The sequence below is a fragment of the Giraffa tippelskirchi genome, chromosome 6 (assembly GCF_054371585.1).
Source record: "Giraffa tippelskirchi isolate mGirTip1 chromosome 6, T2T-mGirTip1v1.2.pri, whole genome shotgun sequence".
Taxonomy (NCBI): Eukaryota; Metazoa; Chordata; class Mammalia; order Artiodactyla; family Giraffidae; genus Giraffa; species Giraffa tippelskirchi.
The window spans coordinates 116711993-116736481 of NC_137280.1; the positions used below are offsets into that span (position 1 = coordinate 116711993).

The 24489-nt window shown below is 54.5% G+C and overlaps 3 protein-coding genes and 2 non-coding genes across 5 annotated transcripts; all 5 read left to right on the plus strand.

Annotated features, from left to right (window-relative positions):
- The first annotated feature begins 2692 nt into the window (after positions 1-2692).
- Positions 2693-5528, plus strand: AZU1 (azurocidin 1). The gene is made up of 5 exons (XM_081502384.1): positions 2693-2750; positions 3038-3194; positions 3568-3709; positions 4455-4688; positions 5246-5528. The coding sequence occupies exons 1-5, from the start codon at positions 2693-2695 to the stop codon at positions 5393-5395; spliced, it is 741 nt and encodes a 246-aa protein (XP_081358510.1). The 3' UTR covers positions 5396-5528.
- Positions 4035-4141, plus strand: LOC145511752 (U6 spliceosomal RNA). The gene has a single exon (XR_014058133.1). It is a non-coding gene; the product is annotated as a U6 spliceosomal RNA (small nuclear RNA).
- Positions 5529-13953: 8425 nt separating the features above from the next.
- Positions 13954-17382, plus strand: PRTN3 (proteinase 3). The gene is made up of 5 exons (XM_081503138.1): positions 13954-14094; positions 14755-14914; positions 15334-15475; positions 16508-16738; positions 17094-17382. The coding sequence occupies exons 1-5, from the start codon at positions 14028-14030 to the stop codon at positions 17262-17264; spliced, it is 771 nt and encodes a 256-aa protein (XP_081359264.1). The 5' UTR covers positions 13954-14027; the 3' UTR covers positions 17265-17382.
- TRNAE-CUC (transfer RNA glutamic acid (anticodon CUC)) lies at positions 16071-16142 on the plus strand. Its single transcript has one exon. It is a non-coding gene; the product is annotated as a tRNA-Glu (tRNA).
- Positions 17383-21143: 3761 nt separating the features above from the next.
- On the plus strand, positions 21144-23537 carry ELANE (elastase, neutrophil expressed). Its single transcript, XM_081502397.1, has 5 exons — positions 21144-21210; positions 21536-21692; positions 21880-22021; positions 22843-23073; positions 23229-23537. Exons 1-5 carry the CDS (start codon positions 21144-21146, stop codon positions 23433-23435), a joined length of 804 nt encoding a protein of 267 aa, XP_081358523.1. The 3' UTR covers positions 23436-23537.
- Positions 23538-24489: the final 952 nt, after the last annotated feature.

The window sequence follows — 24489 nt, forward strand, 5'->3', positions numbered from 1 at the left end:
GCTCAGAGACTCCTAAACACATTAATACACTTCATGCTCAACACAGCTCTATGGTGGTGGGGGGGCGGGGGGCGGGGCCGTTAATGTTCTCTGCACAGACAGGGAAACTGAGGCCCAGAAAGGGGCCCCTGAGGTCACGCAGTAGGAAGGGATGGACCTCTGGACCCCAGGATCACCCAGCTCAACCGGCTGTGCTCTGGGCAAGACAGCAGCTGGGTCCACAGGAACGGACAGGGTGGGTGGCATGCTGGGGACTAGGGGCAGGGGGGAGGGGGAATGCATAGGTGGGACCCTAGGAGGGTGGAGATGGGAAGCAGTCTTGGGCGGGGACACTGGACTGGGGTAGGGTCCGGTCCTGGGGGCCGTGCTGGGGACACAGCTCAGCTGTGGGACCATAAACACAGCAGGGATCAGTCTAAACCCCAGGACCCCACCATTTCAGCTAGGCGGAGCACCCTGAGGCCTAGCAGGGGACCCTGACACCTGCTCCCTCCACCTTCCCCAGTACTGCCCTGGAAGAACCCCCCACAGCCCCAGACACCAACTGGTGACCTGAGACGTGGGGTCCACCACCAGCCCAACCTCTTGGTGTCACCTTGGAAATAAATCCTCTTTTAAACAAAAAATTGAGGTGTCAGAGGACTTCCCTGATTGGTCCAGTTGTTAAGAATTCGCCTGCCAATGGAGGGGACGTGGGTTCAATCCCTGGTCCAGGAAGATCTCGCATGTTGCAGAGCAACTAAGCCCATGTGCCACAACTACTGAGCCCAAGTGTGGAAACTGGTGAAGCCCACATGCCCTAGAGCCTGTGCTCCACAAGAGAAGCAACTGCAGTGAGAAGCCCCCTCAATGTAACTAGAGAGTAGTCCCTGCTCACTGCAACTAGAGAAAGCCCGCATGGCAGCAAAGACCCAGCACAGCCATAAATAAACAAATAATAAAAGCTGAGGTGTCAAAAATAGGTAAAAATTTTAAATTGATGTGAAATTCACATGACATAAGATCAGCCATCGTAAATTATACCATCCACTGGTTTTTGGAACGTTTAGAGTTGTGCAACCATTTAATTCTAGAACATTCCATGTCCCCCAAAGAAACCCTGTTTCCTTCAGCTATTATTCCCCCAACCCCCAAAACCCCCAGTCCCTGACAACCAGGAACCCACTCTCTGTGTCTGTGGATCGGCCTGTTCTGGACGTTTCCCATCAGTGGAATCAAACTCTGTTTGTCTTTTTGTGTCTGCTTCTCTCACCAAGCATCGTGTTCTCAGGGTCTGTCCACGTGGTAGCAAGTGTCAGGGCTTCACCCTTCTTCACAGCTGAGGGATGCTCCCATGTGTGGAGGGACACGTTTGTCTGCTGAAGGGCATTTGGTTGCCTCCAGCTCCGTGTTTTGCATCTCAGCCAGTGTGTCTGAGTTCCAATTTCCCACCTCCTCACCAACACTGTGTTTGTTCTGCCCTTTTCATCCTAGCCATCCTAGTGGGTGTAAAGTGGCATCTTGCTGTGGTTTTCAATTGCGTTTCCCTGATGACTAATAATTTTAAGCATCTTCATGGCGTGTTGGCCGTTTGTGTATCTTGGGAGAAATGTCTATTCAAACCCTCTGCCCATTTTTAAGTGGATGGTTTGTTTTTGTTGTTGAGCTATGAGAGCTCTTTATATATTCTAGATACACAACCCTGTCTTCCTCTCCGCTTGGCCTCATCTCTTGCTCAGGTACTGGATGACTAAAACTTCTGAAGACCCTACTTTGAGGCCGGAGAAGGGCAGGCAATGTCTCCAGCACCTCAAGGTTCTGGGGGCTCCACGCACCTGCCCACTATGTAGATGCACAGACTAAGGGCAGGTGAGGGACCCAGCCACGTGCCTACAGGTAAAAATCCTGTAGGTGAAAAGCTGGCCACAAAAGGCCACAGAGTGTGTGATTCCACTGATGGGAAATGTCAAGAACAGGCAAATCCACAGGCCCAGAGAGTGGGTTAATGGTTATCGGGGTTGGGGGACAGGGTGTGACTTCTGATAGATACTTTTTTCTTTCGGGGTGATGGAATGTTCTAAAATTGGGGTGATGGTCATAACTCTGTGAAGGTACTGAAAACCACGAAACTGCACGCTTTAATTCAGCGAATTGTGTGGTACTTGAATTATATCTCAATAAAGCTGCTTAAAAAAAAAAAGCAGGGACTTCCCTGGTGGTCCAGCGGCAAAGACTCCACACTCCCAATGCAGGGGGCCCAGGTTCAGTCCCTGGTAGGGGCATTAGATCCTGCATGCTGCAATTGAAAGATCCCACATGCCCCAACTAAGATCCGGCACAGCCAAATAAATAATAAAACAAAAAGCAGTAAAGAACACACACACACACAAAGCCAGCAGGACTTAATCCCAGGCCAGGTGGGCAGTGGTGGGCCCCGGCGCTCAGGCTAGGAAGCCGGGCAGAGCCACGAGTGGCGGCTGGGTGGTGGCCTGACCCACACCGAGGGGTGGCCCAGTGTCCAGAGGGGAAGACAGAGGGCGCAGGTGGGCACTTGCAGGGTCTAGGCAGGTTCCAGAAGCAGCCAGCTGGGGAGGTTTTGGGCAACTTCCTCTGCTCCTGCCAGGAGGGGCTGGGCCTGTGCGGGTGTGTGCTAACGGCTGAGGCCCCAAGGTATAAGGGTGCCCTGTCCCCAGTGACCCTCAGCGGCCCCGTCATGACAGCACTCAGACTCCTGGCTGTGCTGGCCAGCCTGCTAGTGACCTCCAGGGCTGGTGAGTGCCTGCCCCAGGCCAGGTGTCCCCATCTGTGCAGGGTTTCAACTGCAAGGGACAGGCCCAGGGGAGAAGGACTGGCAGGTGCTGGCCCCAGTTTCCCAGACACAAGGCTCAGGGAGGGACAGTGAAGTGACCGGGCCCAGGCCACACAGGCAAGCTGGCCCCGACCAGCCCTGGGAGGGTGGGGACCTGTCCTTTTAGGAAACAGGGGTGTGGGAGGCTGGGGTCTCCCTGGGCATGGGGCTGAGACTGGGCGGCTGCGATGTGCCCTCCCTTCCCCCTAGGCTCGGCCCCCCTGGTGGACATCGTGGGCGGCAGGAAGGCCCGGCGACAGGAGCTCCCATTCCTGGCTTCCATCCAGAACCAAGGGAGGCACTTCTGTGGGGGCGCTCTGATCCACCCCCACTTTGTCCTGACAGCGGCCAGCTGCTTCCGGAGCCAGTGAGCCAGGGGCCATGGAGTGGGCAGGGGGGCTGGGAGAGGGAGAGAGCTCGGGGGACCGGGGTGGGGGGTGCCTGGCAGGTGAGGAGGGGAGGGCCTTGACAAAGGGGCCTGGCCTTAGGAAGGGTTGAGGGGCTTAGAGAGGGAAATGGGGCCCTGGAAACAGAGCAAGATGCAGCTACAGAAGGAGGATGGACAGAGGCCTGACCATCACTGATGTCTTTCCTCTGGCTCCTGGGCCACGAGCCAGCAGGCTGGTAATTCCCTACCTTGTTTGTAAGCCTGCCCCCGTGTAAGTGCCTGTCCGGTGGGTGTAGAAGGCTGGGGGCTTGTGGGGAAGCCCAGCATGGTATCTGCCCCCGCCTGCTCTTAGGAACACTGGGATTGCCACCGTGGTGCTGGGTGCCTATGACCTGAGGCGTAGGGAGCAGTCCCGGCAGACATTCTCCATCAGGAGTGTCAGCGAGAATGGCTATGACCCCCAGCAGAACCTGAACGACGTGCTGCTGCTGCAGGTGGGGAAATGAGTGGGGAGCTGGCGTCGGCCTGAGGGGCTAAGGGGGGACTTGCCATGTGCACAGAGCCTGGTGTTTAAATCATACAGCCAAGTGCGCAATCCACTTAGCCAGCCTCTGGATCCTGGACACTGAAGTTGTTTCCAGATGTTTTTGTTATGACAGAATCACAATGAGTTTTTGTGCATATTTCTTTGTGAAAGTTTTCCCAGAGCAGCCACAACAGCTGGGACAACTTACCCTCCCACTAGCAAAATTTAAAATTGCTCATTTCTCCACATCTTTACTGACACTGCATATTATGATTTTCAAAATTTTTCTGCCAGTGCTCACTTCGGCAGCACATATACTAAAATTGGAACAATACAGAGAAGACTAGCATGGCCCCTGCACAAGGATGACATGCAAATTCGTGAAGCGTTTGATATTTAGGAAAAAAAAATTTTTTTCCTGCCAATTCTGACCGAGGGTGGAGAGCGGTGCTTTGTTTTATCTCCATTTCCTGGGCGGGCTCTTCACCTTCAGGGTCTCTCAACCGCCTTTTCAGTAAGGACAATTGATTCCTTCTCTGGAGGAACCAGAGGCCCAGAAGGTAAAGTCATTTGGCCAGAACCTCACAGCAGGTTACTTCCTAAACTGGGGTTTGAACCCAAACTGCTTTCCAGATCAGAACTCGTGTTGCTGCCTCTCTGGCTCCCAGCTGGGCCCCAGTTACACCCTTTCCTGACCCAGTTTCCCTCACCAGCTGGACCGTCAGGCCAACCTCACCAGCAGTGTGGCGCTGGTACCACTGCCAGAGCAGAACGCCATGGTGGAAGCTGGCACCAGATGCCAGGTCGCAGGCTGGGGCACCCGACGGCGTAGGGGGCGTCTCTCCCGAGTTCCAAGGGTCCTCAATGTTACCGTGACACCTGCAAACCAGTGTCGCCCCAACAACGTGTGCACTGGCGTCCTCACCCGCCGGGGTGGCATCTGCCAGGTACCCACTGGGTGTTATCTGGTGTGGGCTCTGCGTGGTCGGGGAGGAGGGGTCTTGAGAGGTAGTGAGCTCCACTTGGAGGGAGAGAAAGCAAGTTCAGAACTCACCCTGGGATTAAGTATTGAATTAGAACTGGATGTTTCAAATATTGGAGCCTGAGAAACAGTATTTATTCAACTCTGCCTGCCAAGCCCTATGCTGTGGGCTGGAGACACAAAAGGGAACAGGAGGGACTGCCCTTCTGGAGCTAGGAGCTCCCATATCTTGTGGTTGAAGGGCTTGGGCATCAGCTATTAAGACAGGGGTGTGAAAAAAAAAAAAGACAGGGGTGTGCACCAGACCGGCCCAGCCTGGGGCCTTAGGAAGTTGAGGAGGTGGGGGCCGCATCTGAGACCCGAGTTGCCAGCAAACGTAGGGAAAAGCACAGGCAGAGGAACAGCAAGTAGAAAGGGCCAGGGGCACGAGCAGGTTCTGTGGATGGCAGGGGTAGTGTTCTGGGCAGGAGCCGGGTGGAGGGCTGGGCCTGGGGAGTCCTGACCCTCCTGCCACACCTGCAGGGAGACGGCGGCACCCCTCTCATCTGCAACGGTCTGGCACATGGTGTGGCCTCCTGGTCCCGGGGGCCCTGCGGTAGGGGCATCGACTTCTTCGCGCGTGTGGCCCTCTTCAGGAACTGGATTGACTCGGTTATCAACCAGCGGGCCTGACGGACCCTGCTCAGCCCATGAGGGGCGCAGCGCAGCCAGAGCCCAGCCCCGACCTGCATGCTGCATGTCCATCCCGCGCCCCCACCCAGGCCCCCGCGGTTGTGACTCTAATAAAGGATCTGTCCCCATTCTGCCCACGGTGCCTGACTCTGCTCTTCGGGGGTAGGCGGGGTCTGGGGGCCCAGTGCCAGGACCTCTGCCCACAAGAGTGGCATCCACCCCAGGGGTCTCCACTCAGGGAATCCCATCGTGGTCCTGGGAACCAGGGGCTGTCATGACCTCCACTCCACAGAGGCAGCACCGAGGCTCAGAGAGATTAGGTGACTCCCCTGAGGCCACACAGCCAGAGCTGGGCTCTGAACCCACGCCTGTGAGATTATAGCCCCCATGAACCATCTGTCATGTTGGTGGGGAATACAGTCTTTCCTGGTGGCTCAGACGGTGAAGAATCTGCCTGCAATGCAGGAGATGTGGGTTTGATCCCTGAGTGGGGAAGATCCTCAGGAGAAGGGAATGGCAACCCACTCCAGTATTCTTCCCTGGAGAATCCCATAGAAGGAGGAGCATGGCGGGCTACAGTCCTTGGGGTTGCACAGAGTGGAACAGGACTGAGTGACTAACATTTTCACTGTTACTACTGCTTAGTGTCTGCAGGAGCTTGGCTCCAGGACCCTCGTGGATATCCAAATCCCTGGATGCTTAAGTCCCTTATATCAAATGGTGTCATATTTGCAAGTGACCTACATACATTCTCTGTGCACTTTATATAATACAATGTCAATGCTGTGCAAATAGTTGCCTGCCTACAGCAAATTCAAGTTTTACTTTTTAGAACTTGGGTAAATTTTTTTCCAAACATTTTTGATTTGCGGTGGGTTAAATCCGAGGGTGTGGAACGTGCAACCACTGAGGGCCGGCTGTACATTGTACAGCAAAGTCAAGAAACACATAAGAAACTGGCTTTAGACTGCCACTTGAATCACAGAAAGATAATGAACCTAATATGAAAGGAACTAAAATATAAACATTAAACAATAAATATAATTATATAATGATGTATAAAACATAAATATACTTGTATAAAGAACTTATAAAACTTTAATAAATATAACTGTATAAATGATATGTAAAACTTAATACATATAATTTATTAAACTAAAATAAAATTGTAAATCACAAACTTCCCTGGGAGTCCAGTAACTAAGACTCCATGCTCACAATATAGGGGGCCTGGGTTCAATCCCTGGTCGGGGATCTAGATCCCACATGCTACAACTAAAACCTGGCACAGTCAAATAAATATATATATATATATTTTTTAAGTTAAATCTTACATTATATATTAGTACTAATTACATATTATACATGCATTTAAAAAATGTACTTAGGAACTTCCCTGATGGTCCAGTGGTTAAGGATCTGCCTGCCAATGCAGGGGACACAGGTTTGATTCCTGGTCTGGGAAGATCCCACATGCTGAGGGTCAACTAAGCCCCAGCACTGCAAATACTGAAGCCCAAGCACCTAGACACTGTGCTCCACAACAACAGAAGCCAGCACAATGAGAAGCCTGAGAAGTGCAACAAAGAGTAGCCCCCACTCACCACAAACTAGAGAAAGCCCACATGCGGCGACAAAGACCCAGCACACTCAAAAATACATAAACAAAACATAAAACGTTATAAAAATACCTGGGGAATAATGAATTAATATTAAAAAAAAACTAAGATCATGACATTTGGTCCCATCACTTCATGGCAAATAGAAGGGAAAGAGTGGAAGCAGTGACAGATTTTATTTCCTTGGGCTCCATAATCATTGTGGACAGTGACTGCAGCCATGAAACTAAAAGACGCTTGCTCCTTGGAAGAAAAGCTATGACAAGCCTAGACAGTGTATTAAAAAGCAGAGACGTCACTTTGCTGACAAAAGCCCATATAGTGAAAGCTATGGTTTTTCCAGTAGTCATGTATGGATGTGAGAGTTGGACCATAAAGAAGGATGAGCGCCAAAGAATTGATGCTTTCGAACTGTGGTGCTGGAGAAGACTCTTGAGAGTCCCTTAGACTGCAAGGAAATCACACCAGTCAATCCTAAAGAAAATCAACCCTGAATATTCATTGAGTTTATTTGTTTTTCATAATTTATTGACAAAATTCACATAATATAACATACACTTTTTTAAAGTGTACAATTCAAAATATACCTAGTGTATTTCACTAGGCTGTGCAGCACTCACCATCCAAACCTCACTATCCAATTCCAGGACATTCCATCACCCCAATAGAAGCCCACTCCCATCAGTATCACCCCCCACCTCCTACCCCACCCCCTACCCCACCACCTGACGACCAAGAACCCACTCTCTATGTCTGTGGATCGGCCTGTTCTGGACGTTTCCCATCAGTGGAATCATACCCTGTGTGTCGTTCTGTGCCTGCTTCTCTCACTGAGCATCATGTTCTCAGGGTCTGTCCATGTGGTAGCGAGTGTCAGGGCTTCTCCCCTTCTCATGGCTGAGTGATGCTCCTGTGATGTGTAACCATCATCTGTGGATGGTCATCTGGGTTGGTTCCACCCTGGCTGTTGTGAAACAGGTTGCTATGAACATTCATGTACAAGTTCTACTTGAACATTGATATTTAGTACTATGATTTTACCAAGAGGGGTATTGGGGGTTCATAACAGGTCCTCTTTACAGAAGGGGAAACTGAATCCCAGAGAGAAATATGTGTCTCAGGAGCCCAGAACAGTCCAGGGGTCCCACCTGCTCATTGTTCAGATGGGGAAACTGAGGCCCTGGGGGTTGGGGTCCTAGAGCAGAGGGTCCCAGCTTGGAGCCCCAGACACTGACAACCTCGAGGATGGAGTGTTTTCCTTTTTTAAAGAGAGAAGACAAAAAAGAGGCAGAAAACCTGAGGATGAGCCTCTCTCGCTCACCTTCCCTGGATCCCAGGTGTGTCCGCTCAGGTCTGCTCGGCCCCCTCCCGGCTCCAGTTCCCGGCAAGACCGTTGTCCGTTGTCTGTTGCACCAGCCACAGTTGGAGCAGGAAGGGGCCAAAGCCGCAGCTTCCAGCCCTGCTTCCTCTCCACCCGTGGGCCTGACCCCCAGAGGCCCCAGAGAGTTCCCTGCAAGTTACAACCCCCAGTGCCCCCAGCTCTCCACCCAAGCCCACACTGTCCCATCCTCCAGACCAGCCTCCTCCTTCAGGAAGCCCCCAAGTCCTGCACTCACCTGCTGGCCCCCATCCCAGGGCTGGAGCAGACAGGCGGACCCCAGGCCATCCCCCTGTTGTAACTGATGCCTTGAACATCCCCTGACTCTGAGAGGCTCCTTGGGGGGTGAGAGCTCCCTGCCAGGACCTCCTGGGCCATTCTCTGCCAAAGTTATGTGTGTGTGTGTTTCTTTTTCTTTCTTTGGTTAAAGATTTATTGAAATGTACTTCACATACCATACATACAACTCACCCACTTAACAATTCAGTGGCATTTAGTACAGTCACGGGATTGTGCAACCACCACCTCTAATTCCAGAATATTCCATCACCCCAAAAGAAGCCCCAGCACCACCAGCAGTCACCCTTCCTCTCCCCAAGCCCCTGACAACCAGGAACCCACTCTCTGTGTCTGTGGATCAGCCTGTTCTGGACGTTTCCCATCAGTGGAATCACCCTGTGTGTCCTTCTGTGTCTGCTTCTCTCACTGAGCGTCATGTCCTCAGAGACTGTCCACGTGGTAGCAAGTTTCTCTCCTTTTCAGGACTGAGTGATGCTCCGTGTGTGTGTCCTATTTCATCAGCTGACAGTTCATGGAGCTCTCTTCTTATCCGGTGAATCAACCCCTGACATGGGGATGTTCTCATCACCCCCATCACTAACAGATGGGGAAACTGAGGCTCAGAGAGGTGGTGTGCCCAGCCCAGATTCACAAAGCACAGCAGAATGTAAACCCAAGTGAGGGGCTACAGTTACCAAGTTGTGTCCGACTCTTTGCAACCCTGTGGACTGCAGCACACCAGGTTTCCCTGTCCCACACCATCTCCCGGAGTATGCCCAAGTTCATGTCCACTGAATTGGTGATGACATTCAACCATCTCATTCTCTGTTGCCCTCTTCTCCTCCTGCCCTCAGTCTTTCCCTGCATCAGGGAAAGTTGGTTTCCCAATGAGTTGGTTCATCACATCAGGTGACCAAAGTATTGGAGTTTCAGCATCAGCATCAGTCCTTCCAATGAATATTCAGGGTTGATTTCCTTTAGGATTGACTGGTGTGATCTCCTTGCAGTCTAAGAGACTCTCAAGAGTCTTCTCCAGAACCACAGTCTGAAAGCATAAGCATAACTCAATGAAGCTATGAGCCATGCAGTGTAGGGCCACCCCAAGACTGAGGGGTCATAGTGGAGAGTTCTGACAAAATCTGATCCACTGGAGGAAGGAATGTCCAACCACTCCAGTATACTTGCTGTGAGAGCCCCACCTCACCATACAGGTGGGGAAACCAAGGCACTGAGCAGCCTGCTTGCTGGACCAGAAGGAGCCAGTCTGCAAAGATGCTCTTGTCGAAAGAGAAAATCCTGTTCTGAAAGCAGACAGCACAGCAGCGCCAGGGTTCTGTGGGGACACGTCAGAGCCACACCCAGAGCTGTGGCAGACACCCTGCAGGAGGACCTGGCGACCTTTCCCAAGTGACTGGGCTGATGCATGAATTAAAAATGTGTCGGCAATATGGATGGCCAACAGGCACACAAAAAGCTGCTCCACATTGTTAATTCATAGAGAAATGCAAATCAAAACTACAATGTGGTATCACCTCACACCAGTCAGAATGGCCAGCGTCAAAAAAACCACAGAGACTTCCCTGGTAGTCCAATGGCTAAGACTCCATGTTCCCAATTCAAGGGGCCTGGTTTCAATCCCTGGTCAGGGAACTGGATCCCACATGCCGCAACTAATGATTCCACCTGCTGCAACTAAGACCTGGTGCAGCCAAATAAATAAATAAATGTATTTTTTAATCCATAACAAATGCTGGAGAGGGTGTAGAGAAAAGGTACAATGTATGTACAGTGTACATACCTACACTCTTGGTAGGAATGTAAATTGGTACAGCCACTATGGAGAACAGTATGGAGGTTCCTTAAAAAAATAAAAATGAGCTACCATATGACCCTGAAATCCTACTCCTGGGCATATATCTGGAGAAAAACATGATCTGAAAGGATACATGCACCCCTATGTTCATAGAAGCACTGTTTACAATAGCCAGGACATAGGAGCAACCTGAATGTCCAACAACAGAGGAATGGATAAAGAAGATGTGGTGTGTGTATATATATATATAACATATATATATATATTATATATATATATATAATAGACTATTACTCAGACATTTAAAAGAATGAAATAATGCCATTCACAGCAACATGGACGGACCTAGAGAGTGTCATACTGAGTAAATTGAAGTGCGACATAGAAGGAGAAACATTGTATAACATTCCTTACATGTGGAATCTACAAACCAGTGATACAAATGAACTTACTTACAAAACATGAAAAGACTCACAGATTTAGAAAAGGAAATTATGGTTAAGAGGGCAGGGGGAGGATAGTTAGAGAGTTTAGGAAGGTCATGTACATACTGCTGTATTCAAAATGGAAAACCAACAAGGACCTATTGTATAGCACATGCAACTTTACTCAAGGTTATGTGCCAGCCTGGATGGGAGGAGGGTTTGGAGGAGAATGGATACATGTATATGTATGGCTGAGTCCTTTTGCTGTTCACCTGAAACTACCACAACATTGTTAATCGGCTATACATCGATACAAAACAAAAAGTTTAAAGTTTGGGGAAAAAAATTCATGGTGCATCCATACTAAAGCAGTTCGTGTACACATTTAAAAAATAAAATGTCTCAAAAAAAAAAAAAAAAAAGAATCTGCCTGCCAATAGAGGGACACAGGTTCAATTTCTGATCCACTGCCCCTGATCCACTGCCGAAGGGCAACTGAGCCCGTGCTCCACAACTACTGAGCCCAAATGCCTAGAGCCCATGTTCCACAACAAGAAAAGCCACTGCAAACAGAAGCCTGTGCACCACAACTAGAGTAGCCCCTCTTTTCTCAACTAGAGAAAAGCCTGTGCATAGCAACAAAGACTCACTGCAGCCAAAAATAATTACTTTTTAAAAGTCTACAAATAGGTCTTCCCTGGTGATCCAGTGGTTAAGAATTCGCCTTGCAATCCAAAGGACATGGGTTCAATCCCTGGTCAGGGAACTAAGATTCCACATGCCTTGGAGCAACTAACACCACACACTGCAACTACTGAGGCCCTGCACCACAACTAGAGAGTCTGTGGGCAGCAATGAAAGATACTGCATGATGCCACTAAGACCTGATGCAGCCAAATAAATTTTTTTTTTAAGTCTACAAAGAACAAATGCTGGAGAGAGTGTAGAGAAAAGGGAACCCTTCTACACTGTTGGTGGGAATGTAAATTGGTGCAGTCACTGTGGAGAACAGAATGGAGGTTCCTTGAAAAACTAAAACTAGAGCTACCATATGATCCTGCAATCCCACTCCCAGGCACACACCCAGACAAAACTAGAATTCAAAAAGATATATGTGCCCCTATGTTCACAGCAGTTCCATTTACAATAGCCAAGACATGGAAACAACCTAAACATCCACTGACAGAAGAATGAAGATGTGGTGCATGTATACAATAGAATACTACTCAGCCATAGAAAAGAGTGAAATGATGCCATTTGCAGAAACATTGATGGACCTAGAGATTTTCAAGCCAAATGAAGTAAGCCAGAAAGAGAAAGACAAGTACCATATGATATCACTTATATCTGGAATCTAAAATATGACACAAATGAACATATCTACAAAACAGACACAGACTCACAGACATAGAGAACAGACTTATGATTGCCAAGGGGATGGGGGTGGGGAAGGGCTGTACTGGGAGTCTGGGATTAGCAGATGCAAACTAGTATATGTAGGATGGATAAACAACAAGATCTTACTGTAGAGTGCAGGGAACTATATTCAATATCCTGTGATAAACTATGATGGAAAAGAATATGGAAAAGAACATATATATATATATATATATATATATAACTGAGTCACTTTGCTGTACAGAAGAAATTAACACAATGTTGTAAATCAACCATACTTCAATAAAATTTTAAAAAATAAAAATGTGTCAGCAGAGGGGGGGCAGCCGACTGCAAGGGTCCTCGGTGGGCGAAAGGCAGAACAGGCTGTTTCTGCCTCAGACGATTCCCCCAGACAGTAGGTCATTCCAAAGGGGAAAGTGTGACTTGGCAGGAGGGACCTGGAGTCCGTGGGACCCCCGCCCAGGACGCAGACCCCGACTCCGTGTGGGGGGCCTCACACAAGCTCCAGATGCTCACCAGTACACAATAGGAGGGACAGGGAAGGCTGAGCAGCTGCCCCAGAGCCGAGGAGACACAGGGGAGACACACAGGTCCCTCCTGGACCAGGGACAGTGATTGTGACATCCAGGCGACCTGTGGAAGAGATAACATTTGTGCAGTGGCAGCAAGTCTGGGAATTTTGCAGACTTCTGTAAGCGTGAAATGGTTTCAACATGAAAAATCTGAAAAGTGTGTTTTTGCCCCCCAATTTCATGAGCTCTTCTACCTATGCTTCTGTAGGTTTGCTGCTGCTGCTGCTGCTAAGTCGCTTCAGTCGTGTGTGACTCTGTGCGACCCCATAGACAGCAGCCCACCAGGCTCCGCCGTCCCTGGGATTCTCCAGGAAAGAACACTGGAGTGGGTTGCCATTTCCTTCTCCAATGCATGAAAGTGAAAAGTGAAAGTGAAGTCGCTCAGTTGTGTCCGACTCTTCGCGACCCTATGGACTACAGCCTACCAGGCTCCTCCATCCATGGGATTGTCCAGGCAAGAGCCAGTTATAAATAAAAACCAAATAAATAAATGTCTTCTGGGCACCCAAGTCTCCCCCACCCTCCCACCCCCAATATGGAGCAGCATCCCTGGCCTCAGCCACTCCATGCCAGGTGCCCCCACCCCAGTCATGATGACCACAGGTGTCCCTGGGAGAAGACCACCCCAGGTCAGAACTCTGCTATGGAATGAAGTGTGAATCCCCCAGACAAAGTCAGGGCAGAGAGATGACCCTGTGGGTGTGAGAAGGTGAAGGGTGCTGAGACCCCCTCCCCCACTCCCTTTTATGTCCCACAGAGGGGGCTTCACCCTAAGCCCTGCACACACCAGCCACATCCCACCTTGCTGGGGCTACAGGGACCCCATAGGAGGGGGTCAGTGTCCCCTTGGAAGTGTGGAAGGCTGGAGGGCTGTGGTCACACTGCCCCCTGGCCGAGAGGACGCCAGCAGGGGGTGGGTGTTAGCCAGCTTCCCACACCTCTTGGGGGTGGGACGGGACCCTGAGCCTGAGCTTGAAGCCCCTGCAGCCTTCTTGGTGTGCAGCTTTAAATCCCAAGCTTCCTGAGGCCCTGGAGTTGAAAGGAGGAAGTGGGGACGCCCAACCCGGGCATGGGGCAACCCCAACGGCCTGCTGAATGCGACTATAAGAGGGGATGGGCGGGCGGGCAGGGGGTACCGCTGGACCATGCCCGGAAGCTGCAGACCCCCAAGCCCCTCCCTGGCCCCAGTGCTGCTGGCCGTGCTGCTGGGCGGTGAGTGGGGTCCATGTCCGCCCAACTGTCCACCTGTCCTACACCCTCACTGCCCAGATGGGGAGAGTGAGGCAGGATCAGGCTCAGGAAGAGAGCCTCAAGGGGTGGGTAGAAGCAAAGGAGGGGGGTCTGTTTCCCCATCTGTGAAGTGGGCAAAACCTAGTCCCTCCCACCTAGGCAGGTGTCCTGGGGACTCAGTGTAACCAGAATCCCCAGACAGTGCCTGGCACACAGCAAGCGCTTAATACGTGTGAGGCGCACCACTGAATGCGTGACTGGGTGAATGAGGCAGGTGTCATAGGAGGCCCCGCTGAGGGGCCTCCACCCTCACCCCAGGGAGGCTGACTCATGCCTCAGCTTGTCCCTCTCCTGGCCGCCAGGGCAGGGCGCCAGGGCCTCCCGGAGCCTCCAGGAGTAATGATGATGACCTCGGGGCTCTCCGTCCCAGCACTAACAGTCCCAGGCAGGGTCTCTTCCCCGCAGCAGACCCCAGTCCGTGCTGCCATGGGACCCCCAGTTTGCAGATGGGGAAACGCAGGCTCCGCAGGATTCCGGGCCAGGCAGCGGCCCTGCCCTCCTCCCCCGTCCCCCGTCTGGGCTCCCTGGAGGTGGGGCGGGGGCGTCAGGCGAGGCGACTGCCCCTGACCCCCGCGTCCCCAGGAGCAGCCCGGGCCGCGGAGATCGTGGGCGGGCGGGAAGCCCAGCCCCACTCGCGCCCCTACATGGCGTCGCTGCAGCTGGCTCCCGGCAGCCACTTCTGCGGGGGGACCCTGGTGCACCCGAGATTCGTGCTGACCGCCGCTCACTGCCTGAACAACGTGTGAGTGCGCCAGCGCGTGACGGGCCGGGGTCCCAGGTGGAGGGCGGACCTGCTCCGGGTCCGGGGTCCGGGGTCCGGGGGTCGGAGGGCGGGCCTGCCAGAGGGTCCGAGTCGGGGGTGCGGCCCTGCCTGCACTTCGCCTGGCCTCACCCTTGCATCCGTCCACCTGCCCAACCCTCTCATCCCAGACTAGGCGGGCACCTGCCCTGCGCGCTCTCCCCCAACCCCTGCCCGATGTGGCCCCCTGATGCCCCAGGAGGATGAGCTCAAGCCAGGGGCCAAACCCTCGGGGGCAAGATGCACACGGGGTGACGGGTCTCCTGGGGCAGCTGTGGGAAGTCCCCGAGGGGCTGCACCCTGGGCCTCAGGATGGGCGTGGGGAGCACGGGTAGGCTTAGCACGAACGCCCCGACCCTCAGGAACCCGCAGCGCGTGCGCGTGGTGCTTGGGGCCCACCGCCTGCAGACCCCCGAGCCCACCCAACAGAGGCTCGGCATCAGTCGCCTGTTTGAGAACAACTACAACCCGCAGGAGAAGCTGAATGACGTGCTCCTGCTGCAGGTAGGTGGGCGGTGCCGGCGCTGTGCTCCACCCTCCAGCGACTTCGGAGTCTACAGGAACACCCACCCCACCCCCACCCCCTCGTGGACTTTGCTCGGCTGTGTCCCCTCCCCACTCCCTGCACTGTTCCCAGATACCCTCACCTTTGGCTTCCCAGATGGCTCATGGATAAAGAATCATCCGCCTGCAATGCAGGAGATGCAAGAGATGAGGGTTCGATCCCTGGGTGGGGAAGACACCCTGGAGGAGGGCATGGCAACCCACTCCAGTATTCTTGCCGGGAGAATCCCATGTACGGAGAAGCCTGGAAGGCTACAGTCCATGGGGTCGCAAAGAGTCGGACATGACTGAAGCGACTGGGCACCCACAGCTTTGGCACCAGCCTCCCCTCCTCAGGGAGGCCTCCCCTAGTCTGTCCCTGTGTCACCTGAGTGATGCACCCCCCCACTCACTGTTCAGGATGAGGCTCTATTTCCCTTGACTGTGCCACCTGCCCTCCTCTTCTCAGCCCTTCCTGGCCCAAAGATCAGCTCCCGGAGCAGAGACAGAGTGTTCCTAGGGCTTAGCCAGGATCAAGCAATACAGTTGGGTGACTTCCCTAGTGGTCGAGTGGCAAGACTCTGTGCTCTCAATGCAGGGGGCCCAGGTTCGATCCCTGGTCAGGGAACTAGATCCCATATGCCCCAACAAAGAGTTTGCATGCCACAACTAAGACCCAACACAGTCAAATAAATAGTTTTTTTTTTTAAAGCATACACTTGGTGCTAAATAAGTGCTTTGTATGTGAATGAACACCACAGTGACCACTGCTGCAAACGGGTGGCTCATGGCCTCAAGGAAGGTTAAACTGACCCCTTGTGAGTTTGGAGGGTGATCAGGACAGCCTCCCTGGAGGAGGTGACCCTTGAGCCAGGCAGAGGGAACAGCATGTGCGAAAGCCGGGAGGAAGCACTTTGGGATAATGGTCTATGGGTGGATGCGGGTCCAGAGTCGGGAGCTCACTGCCCCCCCCACCCCTGCCCTCTGCCGTAGCTGGACCAGCCGGCCACCCTCAACACCCATGTAGCGGTGGCTCAGCTCCCTCAGCAGGACCAGCCACTGCCCCACGGTACCCAGTGCCTGGCCATGGGCTGGGGCCGCCTGGGCACCCTCGAGCCGCTGCCCCAGGTACTACAAGAGCTCAATGTCACCGTGGTCACCTTCCTGTGCCGGCCACAGAACGTGTGCACCTACGTGCCCCGACGCAGCGCTGGCATCTGCTTCGTACGTACCGGCGGCTTTGGTGCAGGGACTGCCCGGGGAGGGAGGGTTGGTGGCAGGGACCCAACCCTGCCTTCTCCTTCCTGAGCAGCTGCTGCACCTCCACCTCCCTGTCTGGAAGGTGGGCACACCCGTCATGAGGGGTGATGTGGCCTTTGTGGGTCTGGGGGCTCATCCATCTGGGGGCCCCTCGAGTGGGTGACTGATCCCCCACTCTGCGGCCATGCCCATCTCCCCGTTTCACTGGAGTGCCTTCAGTGAGACGGGGAGCATTTCACCCCTGCGCGGCCCCTTCCCGAGGCAGCCAAGTCTGGCTGCTGGCCCGGCCTGAGGGACTGACCAATCTGCCCCTCCACAGGGGGACTCCGGGGGCCCCTTAATCTGCGATGGGGTACTCCAGGGCGTGGACTCCTTCGTGATCCGGGGATGTGCCACTGGCCAGTACCCTGACTTCTTTGCTCGGGTCTCCCTCTATGTGGACTGGATCCACTCCGTGCTGAGCAGCGTTGGGAGGGAGGACAGACCCTGAGCCCCCCAGAACCCCTGCAGGCGCTGTGGACAGAGGCAGCAGGTCTGTCTCTGTGTCTGTGCCCCCTCTCCCCCTCCCTGGCAGCCCCACCTGTGCCATTAATAAAAGCTGAACTGCCCCCCTGGCTCCTGTGTGTCCTTCCCATGGGCGATGTCGGGGAGAGCGGGTCAGGCTCCTCAGTGTCTGGGTCCTGAAACCCCAAACTCAGGGTGGGGGTGAGAACAGAGGCCTGGAGGTCAGATGAGGGCCCAGGTCACCATGGATCCCACTCCCCAGATGCCCACAACCCTGCCTGTGTGACCCTGGGCAAGTGGCTGCCCCTTTCTGTGCCTCCGTTTCCTCATCTGGAAAATGGAGTTTCCCCACACATTTCCAAGTGTCCAAGGAGCCCCATTCTGGCCCTGGGGGCTGGGGGTGTCCTGTCCAGTTCTATGTGTATTAGTTAGCCGCTCAGTCATGTCTGACTCTTTGTGAGTCCATGGACTGCGGTCTGCCAGGCTCCTCTGCCCACGGAATTCTCCAGGCAGGAATTCTGGAGTACGTAGCCATTCCCTTCTCCAGGGGATTTTCCTGACCCAGGGATCAAGCCCCGGACTCCTGCATTGCAGGCAGATTCTTTACTGTCTGAGCCACCAGGGAAGCCCGTTCAGCAACATGGCCTCTTGACTAAGCCATCATAACCTGGGGTGCCCAGGGCTTGTGGGGCTCCTGAACAAGTCAGGGGCCGGCAGAGGGCTACCAGGAAGGCTTCCTGGGGGAGGTGGCAATGCCTGAGCTGACTCCCAGTGCAGGAATAGGAACAAAAGAAGGGTTGTGCAGACAAGGCACAGACCAGGCAAGGGCCCTACATCAGGAGTAGTTTGGGGATATGGGGAACAGCAAGGCCAACCAAGTCGGGGAGGGAGAGCAGGTCAGGGAGGGGCAGGGCTGGAGCACACACGGCCACCGGATGACCTGGGGTCTAGAGGAGGAGCCTGAGGCAAGGCAGAGGTAGGGGTCACAGGCCAGCCATGGAGAGGGCAGGTGGCCATGGCAATGCAGCAATGGAGGCTCAGAGAGAGGAGCCAACCAGCTCTGGCACACACCAGTGTTGGAAGACAGCTCTTTGGTTATCGATTTACTCTGCTGCCACCTGGTGGCAGCATGCAAATTCAAGCTGGAGCCAGAATCCCCTCAGGCCTGCTGCCTTTTTAACTGTTTCACAACTCAGGAGCAGGAGCAAGCCTGCGCCCAGACCTGGGGCAAAGCCGGAATTCTGGGAAACCCCCGCTGATAAAAGTCAGGGGAGGGCCGGGAATTCCCCTCGAAGCTCCCACAGGCCCACGGCAGGGAAGTGGTTTCTGTAAAAAGCCCAGAGGGACCTCTCCCGCCGCACTGGGGACAAATGAGGTTTGCTGGAGGGCGTGTTGGACTGAGCCCATTGATGGGAACAGAAAGCCCCATAAAAAACAGCCCCGGCTGTTTTCTATTTTCTATGAGCTCCAGCACATGAGTGTGTGTGTGTGTGTTGTGTGTGTGTGTGTGTGTGTGTGTGTGTGTGTGTGTGTGTGTGTGTGTGTGTATGTAAGATGAGTCAGAGGAAAGTTCTGCACAAAAAGGATCAGATCCAAGGAGGGGAGGAGAGAACAGGGACCTAGGAGCTGGGGCTGACTTCTAGAGGTTGACAAGGCGGTTGACATTCAGGGGAGGACCGAGCCACAGGAATTATAAACAGGATGTTGCAGAGAAGCGACCTGGGGAGGGGGTTGGCCTGGGAGAGCACGGCGGCCCCCAGCAACACAGGATCCCCTAGCCTCCAGAGCATCATTGTCCTGTGAGATGCTCCACGTGGCATCAGTACTCTGATGGGAACCAGAACACCCCCAAGGCGATCATCACCATACCCTCTGGGAGAGGGTTAATGGTTAACAAACCCTCAAGGACGGCACTTTCTTATCTAAGAACTTCACACAAGTTCATTCATTAATCCGTGGGACAATCTCTTGAGATGGGAACCTACAGCTTCCATTTTACAAATGAGGAAAATGAGGCTTGGAGAGGGCCTGAAGTCACAGTGGGCAAGTCCACTGGAGTCCACAAGTTTAGCCATCACGACCTGTGAGGATGTAGCATGCAGGTGGTCCTCAAAAGATCCAGCTTTGTTTAAATCTGGTCTCCCCTCCTGAGGCACAGCCTCCTCCATTCTCCCCACCCCTGCTGGAAACTGGGTTATGTATACAGAAGGTGCTTACCAAGTGCTCTATGGTAGCTTTAACTCAACAAAGTGGGGAGCCTGCCAAGAGGGGAGAGATGGGGGTTGACTTGCCTATGGCCACATACCTGGGGTGGGGGGACCCAGGGACAAACTGGACTCCCACCCCAGCTGGGCTCTGGGTGTCCCTGGGCGCCCCCGCCCGCCTCTTCCTCATATGGATCCGTTGGTTCCCACCCCGAGAAGGCTCCAAGCCAGGAGAACGTTGCTTCTTGCGACAGCCTTGGCTACAGCCGTTGCAGCTGGAGCAGCTGAGGTTGGGAGGTGGGTGGGGGAAGGGGAACGGGCACCATGGGGCTGGGGATTGGCCCTGGGGGACCCCATCTCCCTTGTCCAGCTTGAGCTCTTCCAAGGTCCATACCAAAGCTTTCAAACTTGGATGGAGATCCATGGTCCAGCTTCCAGGCCCAGGAGGGAATTCTCTCCTCTGCCTCCAGCTGGAAGGGGTTTCAGAGAAGTTCAGAGGGGTAGGGGTGGGATGCGTTGGGAGGGGTTCCTTCCCAGAACCTCGGAGGGCCCCCAGAGACTGACCAAATCTCGGGTAGGAGTGAGTTCCCTGTTAGGAGCAGCAACCAAAGACAGGTTGGAAGTCCAGGCTCCCAGAGGGACATCCAAAGCCGAGGAAGAGTCAGCAAGTCCCCCTCTAGCTGTGAATTTTGGGTTCAAAGCCCAGCTCCCCCAACCATGTCACTGGGCAGGTGGCTCATGTGGAGACCCCGCTATGCCTGCCAAATATTAGGACAGAGCTGGGTGCACGTGATTGCTGTTATCAGAGAGCCCTGGGGAAACTGAGGCACGTGGCATCCCAAACAATTCCTTTGGGCCAGAGTGACCAGTATTCTTGCCTGGAGAATCCCATGGACAGAGGAGCCTGGCAGGCTACAGTCCATGGGGTCGCTAAGAGTCAGACACAACTGAGCGACTTAGCATGCATGCGTGTATGATGACCACATTTAGCAAAAATACAGGATGCCCTGCTAACTTTGAATGTCAGATAAACTAACTTTGTACATAACTACTTGTAGGGAATATTGCCTTCCCTAGTGGCTCAGGTGGTAAAGAATTTGTCTGCAGTGCAGGAGACCTGGGTTCAATCCCTGGGTCAGGAAGATCCCCTGGAGAAGGAAATGGCAACCCACTCCAGTATTATTGCCTGGAGAATTCCAGGGACAGAGGAGCCTGGGGGGCTACAGTCCATGGGATTGCAAAGAGTCTGACACAACTGTGCGACTAACTTCAATTCACTTACACAGGACACCCTGCTAACTTTGAATGTTGGATAAACTTTGTACATAACTACATCCCATGCTCATATGTGGGATACACTTATGTTAAAAAGATGCTTATCTGACATTACAGTTTAATGCACCCTGAGTTTGAACTGGTGACCCTCCTGGAGCTTCCTGGTCACTTGCACAGGTCCTTCCCCAACTGCTCTTCCCATCACCCAGTCGGCCGTCCCCCATCCCCGGGATGGGGAGAGGAAGTAGGGGCACCTGGCCCCACCGGGAGAGGAAGTAGGGGCACCTGGCCCCACCGTGGGGCAACTGCAACTGCCTCCGGGCGTGGGGGCTATAAGAGGGTTAGGTGGGCACAGAGGGCAGAAACCCTGGAGCCCCCAACCGACCATGACCCAAAGCTGCAGACACTTCAGCCCCGCCCTGGCCCCCATCCTGCTGGCCCTGCTGCTGGGCGGTGAGTGGGGCAGAGTCTGTCCCTGGTCTTCCCTGGTCTTCTGCTTCCACATCTCCACTCGCCCTGGACTTTGCCGGCCCCCTCATCCTCATGGGATGAGGAGGAGACAGAGGTTCTGAGTGGTGAGGGTGAAGGGGGGGTTCACCCCGCACCCTGTGGGGACTTCAGGTCTGGCTGCACCCCGGCAGGAGGACCGTACACGCCCCCACCCCTCTCTCGGTGACAAGCACTAGAAGAGCCCAACCCGGGGGGGGGGGCCTGGTGGGGGTTCCAGGGGTCGAGGATCTTCCTCCGCTTACCGCCCCACCCCCGCCCGTGCCCCCAGGCCCCGCGCTGGCTTCGGAGATCGTGGGGGGCCGGGCGGCCCGGCCGCACGCCTGGCCCTTCATAGCTTCTCTGCAGCTGCGCAGAGGCCACTTCTGCGGCGCCACCCTCATCGCCCGCAACTTCGTGCTGTCGGCAGCGCATTGTCTGAACGGCCTGTGAGTGTCTGGGCGCGCGCACACATGGGGTCCCGGCCGCCCACTGCGCGAGGGGCGTGGGGCCGGCCCAGGGTGGGGGCTTCCGCAAAAGCGCGAGGGTCTGCAGGGTCCTCCTGCGCCCTGGCGGGGTCTCTCCGCCACTTCCCATCCCGGGGCCCCCCCATCACCTGTCCGCCCCCGACCCCAGGAACTTTCGATTGGTGCGAGTGGTGCTGGGGGCGCATAACCTGCGGCGGCAGGAGCGAACCCGGCAGAAGTTCAGGGTCCAGAGGGTCTTTGAAAATGGCTTCGACCCCTTGAACCTGCGGAACGACGTCGTGGTTCTCCAGGTGCGCGGGGGGCGGGGCGGGCAGGGCAGGTGCAGCGCCCTGAGAGGCTTGGGGGGGGGGAGGGGCAGGAGACTGGGGGGTGCGGCGGGCCGTGGCAGACCTGGTGTCCCCCCTAATCCCGGTGCTTCAGTCACCCCGCTGTGAAATGGAGAAGTACACCCCCCCCACCCCATAGGGCTGCCAGAGATTAGATGAGAAGACAGCCAGAAGCTCTGAGCAGTTGTCTTTGCTGGCGGTGGGCACCGACGGGCTCCCTCTTTGGGAAATGGGGCAAAATTACCTTCATTCGGGCTGGTGGGAGTCTGGAGGCAGAAACCTACCTTTCCCCTCCGCCTGCACAGCTGTGATTAGTCTCTGAGAATGTTCTAGAACAAGGGCTTTATGGTCGCTGGTGTGGCCCACGGTTTGTTCTGTTGAATACCTACTGTTTACTGCACTCAATACACATTCAGGGACTTCCCTGGTGGTCCAGTGGCTAAGACTCTGCACTCCCAAATTCAGGGGGCCCAGGTTCAATCCCTGGTTGGGAAACTAGATCCCGCATGCTGCAACTGAGACCTCGCACAGCCAAATAAATAAATATTAAAAGAAAAAAAAAAAGACACGTCCAGAGACATGGCTTTAGCCATGGTGGTTCCTCCCACTTTACAGACGGGGAAAGTGAGGCTGGATGGGAGGCATGCTGAGGATGGGCGTCCTGCTCTTAAACACCCCAGGACAATGGTGGAGACGCCGCAGGGGGAACCCGGCCCCAGAGTCACAGCAGTGGCTCACCGCCCCTCCCCCGTGACTGCTCCGTACTCTCCCACCCTCCTCTGCAGCTCAACAGGATGGCCACCCTCAACACCAACGTGCAGGTGGCCCGGTTGCCCGCCCAGGACCAGGGCGTGGGCGAAGGTGTGCAGTGCGTGGCTATGGGCTGGGGCCAGCTGGGCACAAACCGGCCACCAGCCCAAGTCCTGCAGCAGCTCAACGTGACCGTGGTGACTGGCCTCTGCCGCCCCACCAACGTGTGCACCCTGGTGCCACGCCGGCGCGCTGGCATCTGCTTTGTAAGTACTCTGGGTGCCCCCAGCCCCCACCCCACCCCCTCCCAGGCTGCTACAGCCAGACCCCTGGAATATCTTCCCCACCCTGAAGGGCAGGTGGGTGGAGCTGAGAAGGCTGGTCCGGGAACCCTAGCCCCTCAATTTGTCTGGCTCCACAGGGGGACTCCGGTGGGCCCCTGGTCTGCAACGGGCTGGTCCATGGGATCGATTCCTTCGTCCGTGGGGGTTGTGGCTCCGGGGTCTTCCCAGACTCCTTTGCCTCTGTCGCCAAGTTTGCCAACTGGATCAACTCTATTATCCGGCGCTACGGTGACGGCGATGGCCCCTCTCTCCACCCCAGGGACCCCGTGGGCAGGACCCACTAGAAAAGCTGCACCTGTCACGCCCCCTCACCTGCCCCTGGCTGGGCCCTTCCCATGAAGCATCACTCAGCATCTGGCACAATAAAAACCTCTCTCTGTTTTGTAGAAGGTGTCTGCGTGTTTGTTGGTTGTACAACTGAGTCTTGAAAAGTCCTCAGAAGGTCTTGGGTGTGTCATGAGTATGCTGCCACCAAGTGGTGGCTAATTCAGGGCACTGGGGTAAGAAGTCCCTTCCCTACCTTCCACAAAAAGATCCCAGTTGCTATTTCTGGTTTTCCCTTCTGTTAAACATAATTAAACCAGTACTGCAGGTGGTGATAACGCAGAGCACTACAGCAGGTGTTCACACGTGGTTACAAGCACAGACATCATTCTGAGTCTTTGCAAGTATTCACTCAGCTGGTCCTCTCTCTGCCCTCGAGGCAGGTCCCAGGAGTGCCCCACTTTACAAATGAGGAAGCAGAGGGGCAAACAGCTATGAAGTCACACTCAAGAGCCTGGGTTCGAGTCCCAGGTCTGTGACTTTGAGCAACTTGTGTGCTGTCTCTGAGCCTCTGTTTCCCTGCAGTAAAGAGTGAGGCACTGTCTGGGAAGCAGCCAGCCAGGAGTTGGGGTCCCAGGCCAGCCTCGGCTTCACTGAGTAGGGAGACAGTCCCTCCCCCACCTCCCCAGCCTTGGTGGGGAGGTGGGGAAGGAGGGAGGCAAAGACGTCAGATGTCTCACAAGGGAACACTTCAGCCCAAAGGAGTCACAACAGCCCTGGGTAGGCGACCAGCCTGTACCCCTCTTCTGCTTCCCTGAGCCTGGGAAGGAACCCCCAGGGGCCCACAACACATGTGGCCTCTGCCATCATGCAGCTCACAGGCTGATGGTGGGGGAATCAATTGCCTAAGCCAGCAAATAAATTTGAGAAGTAACATCAGGCAATGTCCCCTCCCCCACCCCTGAACCCACACCACGATAAATTCCTCTCTGCACCAATCCCTCCAGTGGGGCACACCAGCCTGGGCCCTACCTCACGGTCCTTACTTTTGCTAGTCCCTCTGTCTGCCAGCTC

Coding starts and splice junctions, on each gene's coding strand:
- AZU1 (XM_081502384.1), top strand. CDS start 2,693: ATGACAGCACTCAGACTCCTGGCTGTGCTGGCCAGCCTGCTAGTGACC. Junction 2,751..3,037: donor GCTAGTGACCTCCAGGGCTG/GTGAGTGCCTGC, acceptor CCTTCCCCCTAG/GCTCGGCCCCCCTGGTGGAC. Junction 3,195..3,567: donor GCCAGCTGCTTCCGGAGCCA/GTGAGCCAGGGG, acceptor GCCTGCTCTTAG/GAACACTGGGATTGCCACCG.
- PRTN3 (XM_081503138.1), top strand. CDS start 14,028: ATGCCCGGAAGCTGCAGACCCCCAAGCCCCTCCCTGGCCCCAGTGCTG. Junction 14,095..14,754: donor GCTGGCCGTGCTGCTGGGCG/GTGAGTGGGGTC, acceptor CCGCGTCCCCAG/GAGCAGCCCGGGCCGCGGAG. Junction 15,476..16,507: donor ATGACGTGCTCCTGCTGCAG/GTAGGTGGGCGG, acceptor CCTCTGCCGTAG/CTGGACCAGCCGGCCACCCT.
- ELANE (XM_081502397.1), top strand. CDS start 21,144: ATGACCCAAAGCTGCAGACACTTCAGCCCCGCCCTGGCCCCCATCCTG. Junction 21,693..21,879: donor GCGCATTGTCTGAACGGCCT/GTGAGTGTCTGG, acceptor CCCCGACCCCAG/GAACTTTCGATTGGTGCGAG. Junction 23,074..23,228: donor GGCGCGCTGGCATCTGCTTT/GTAAGTACTCTG, acceptor CTGGCTCCACAG/GGGGACTCCGGTGGGCCCCT.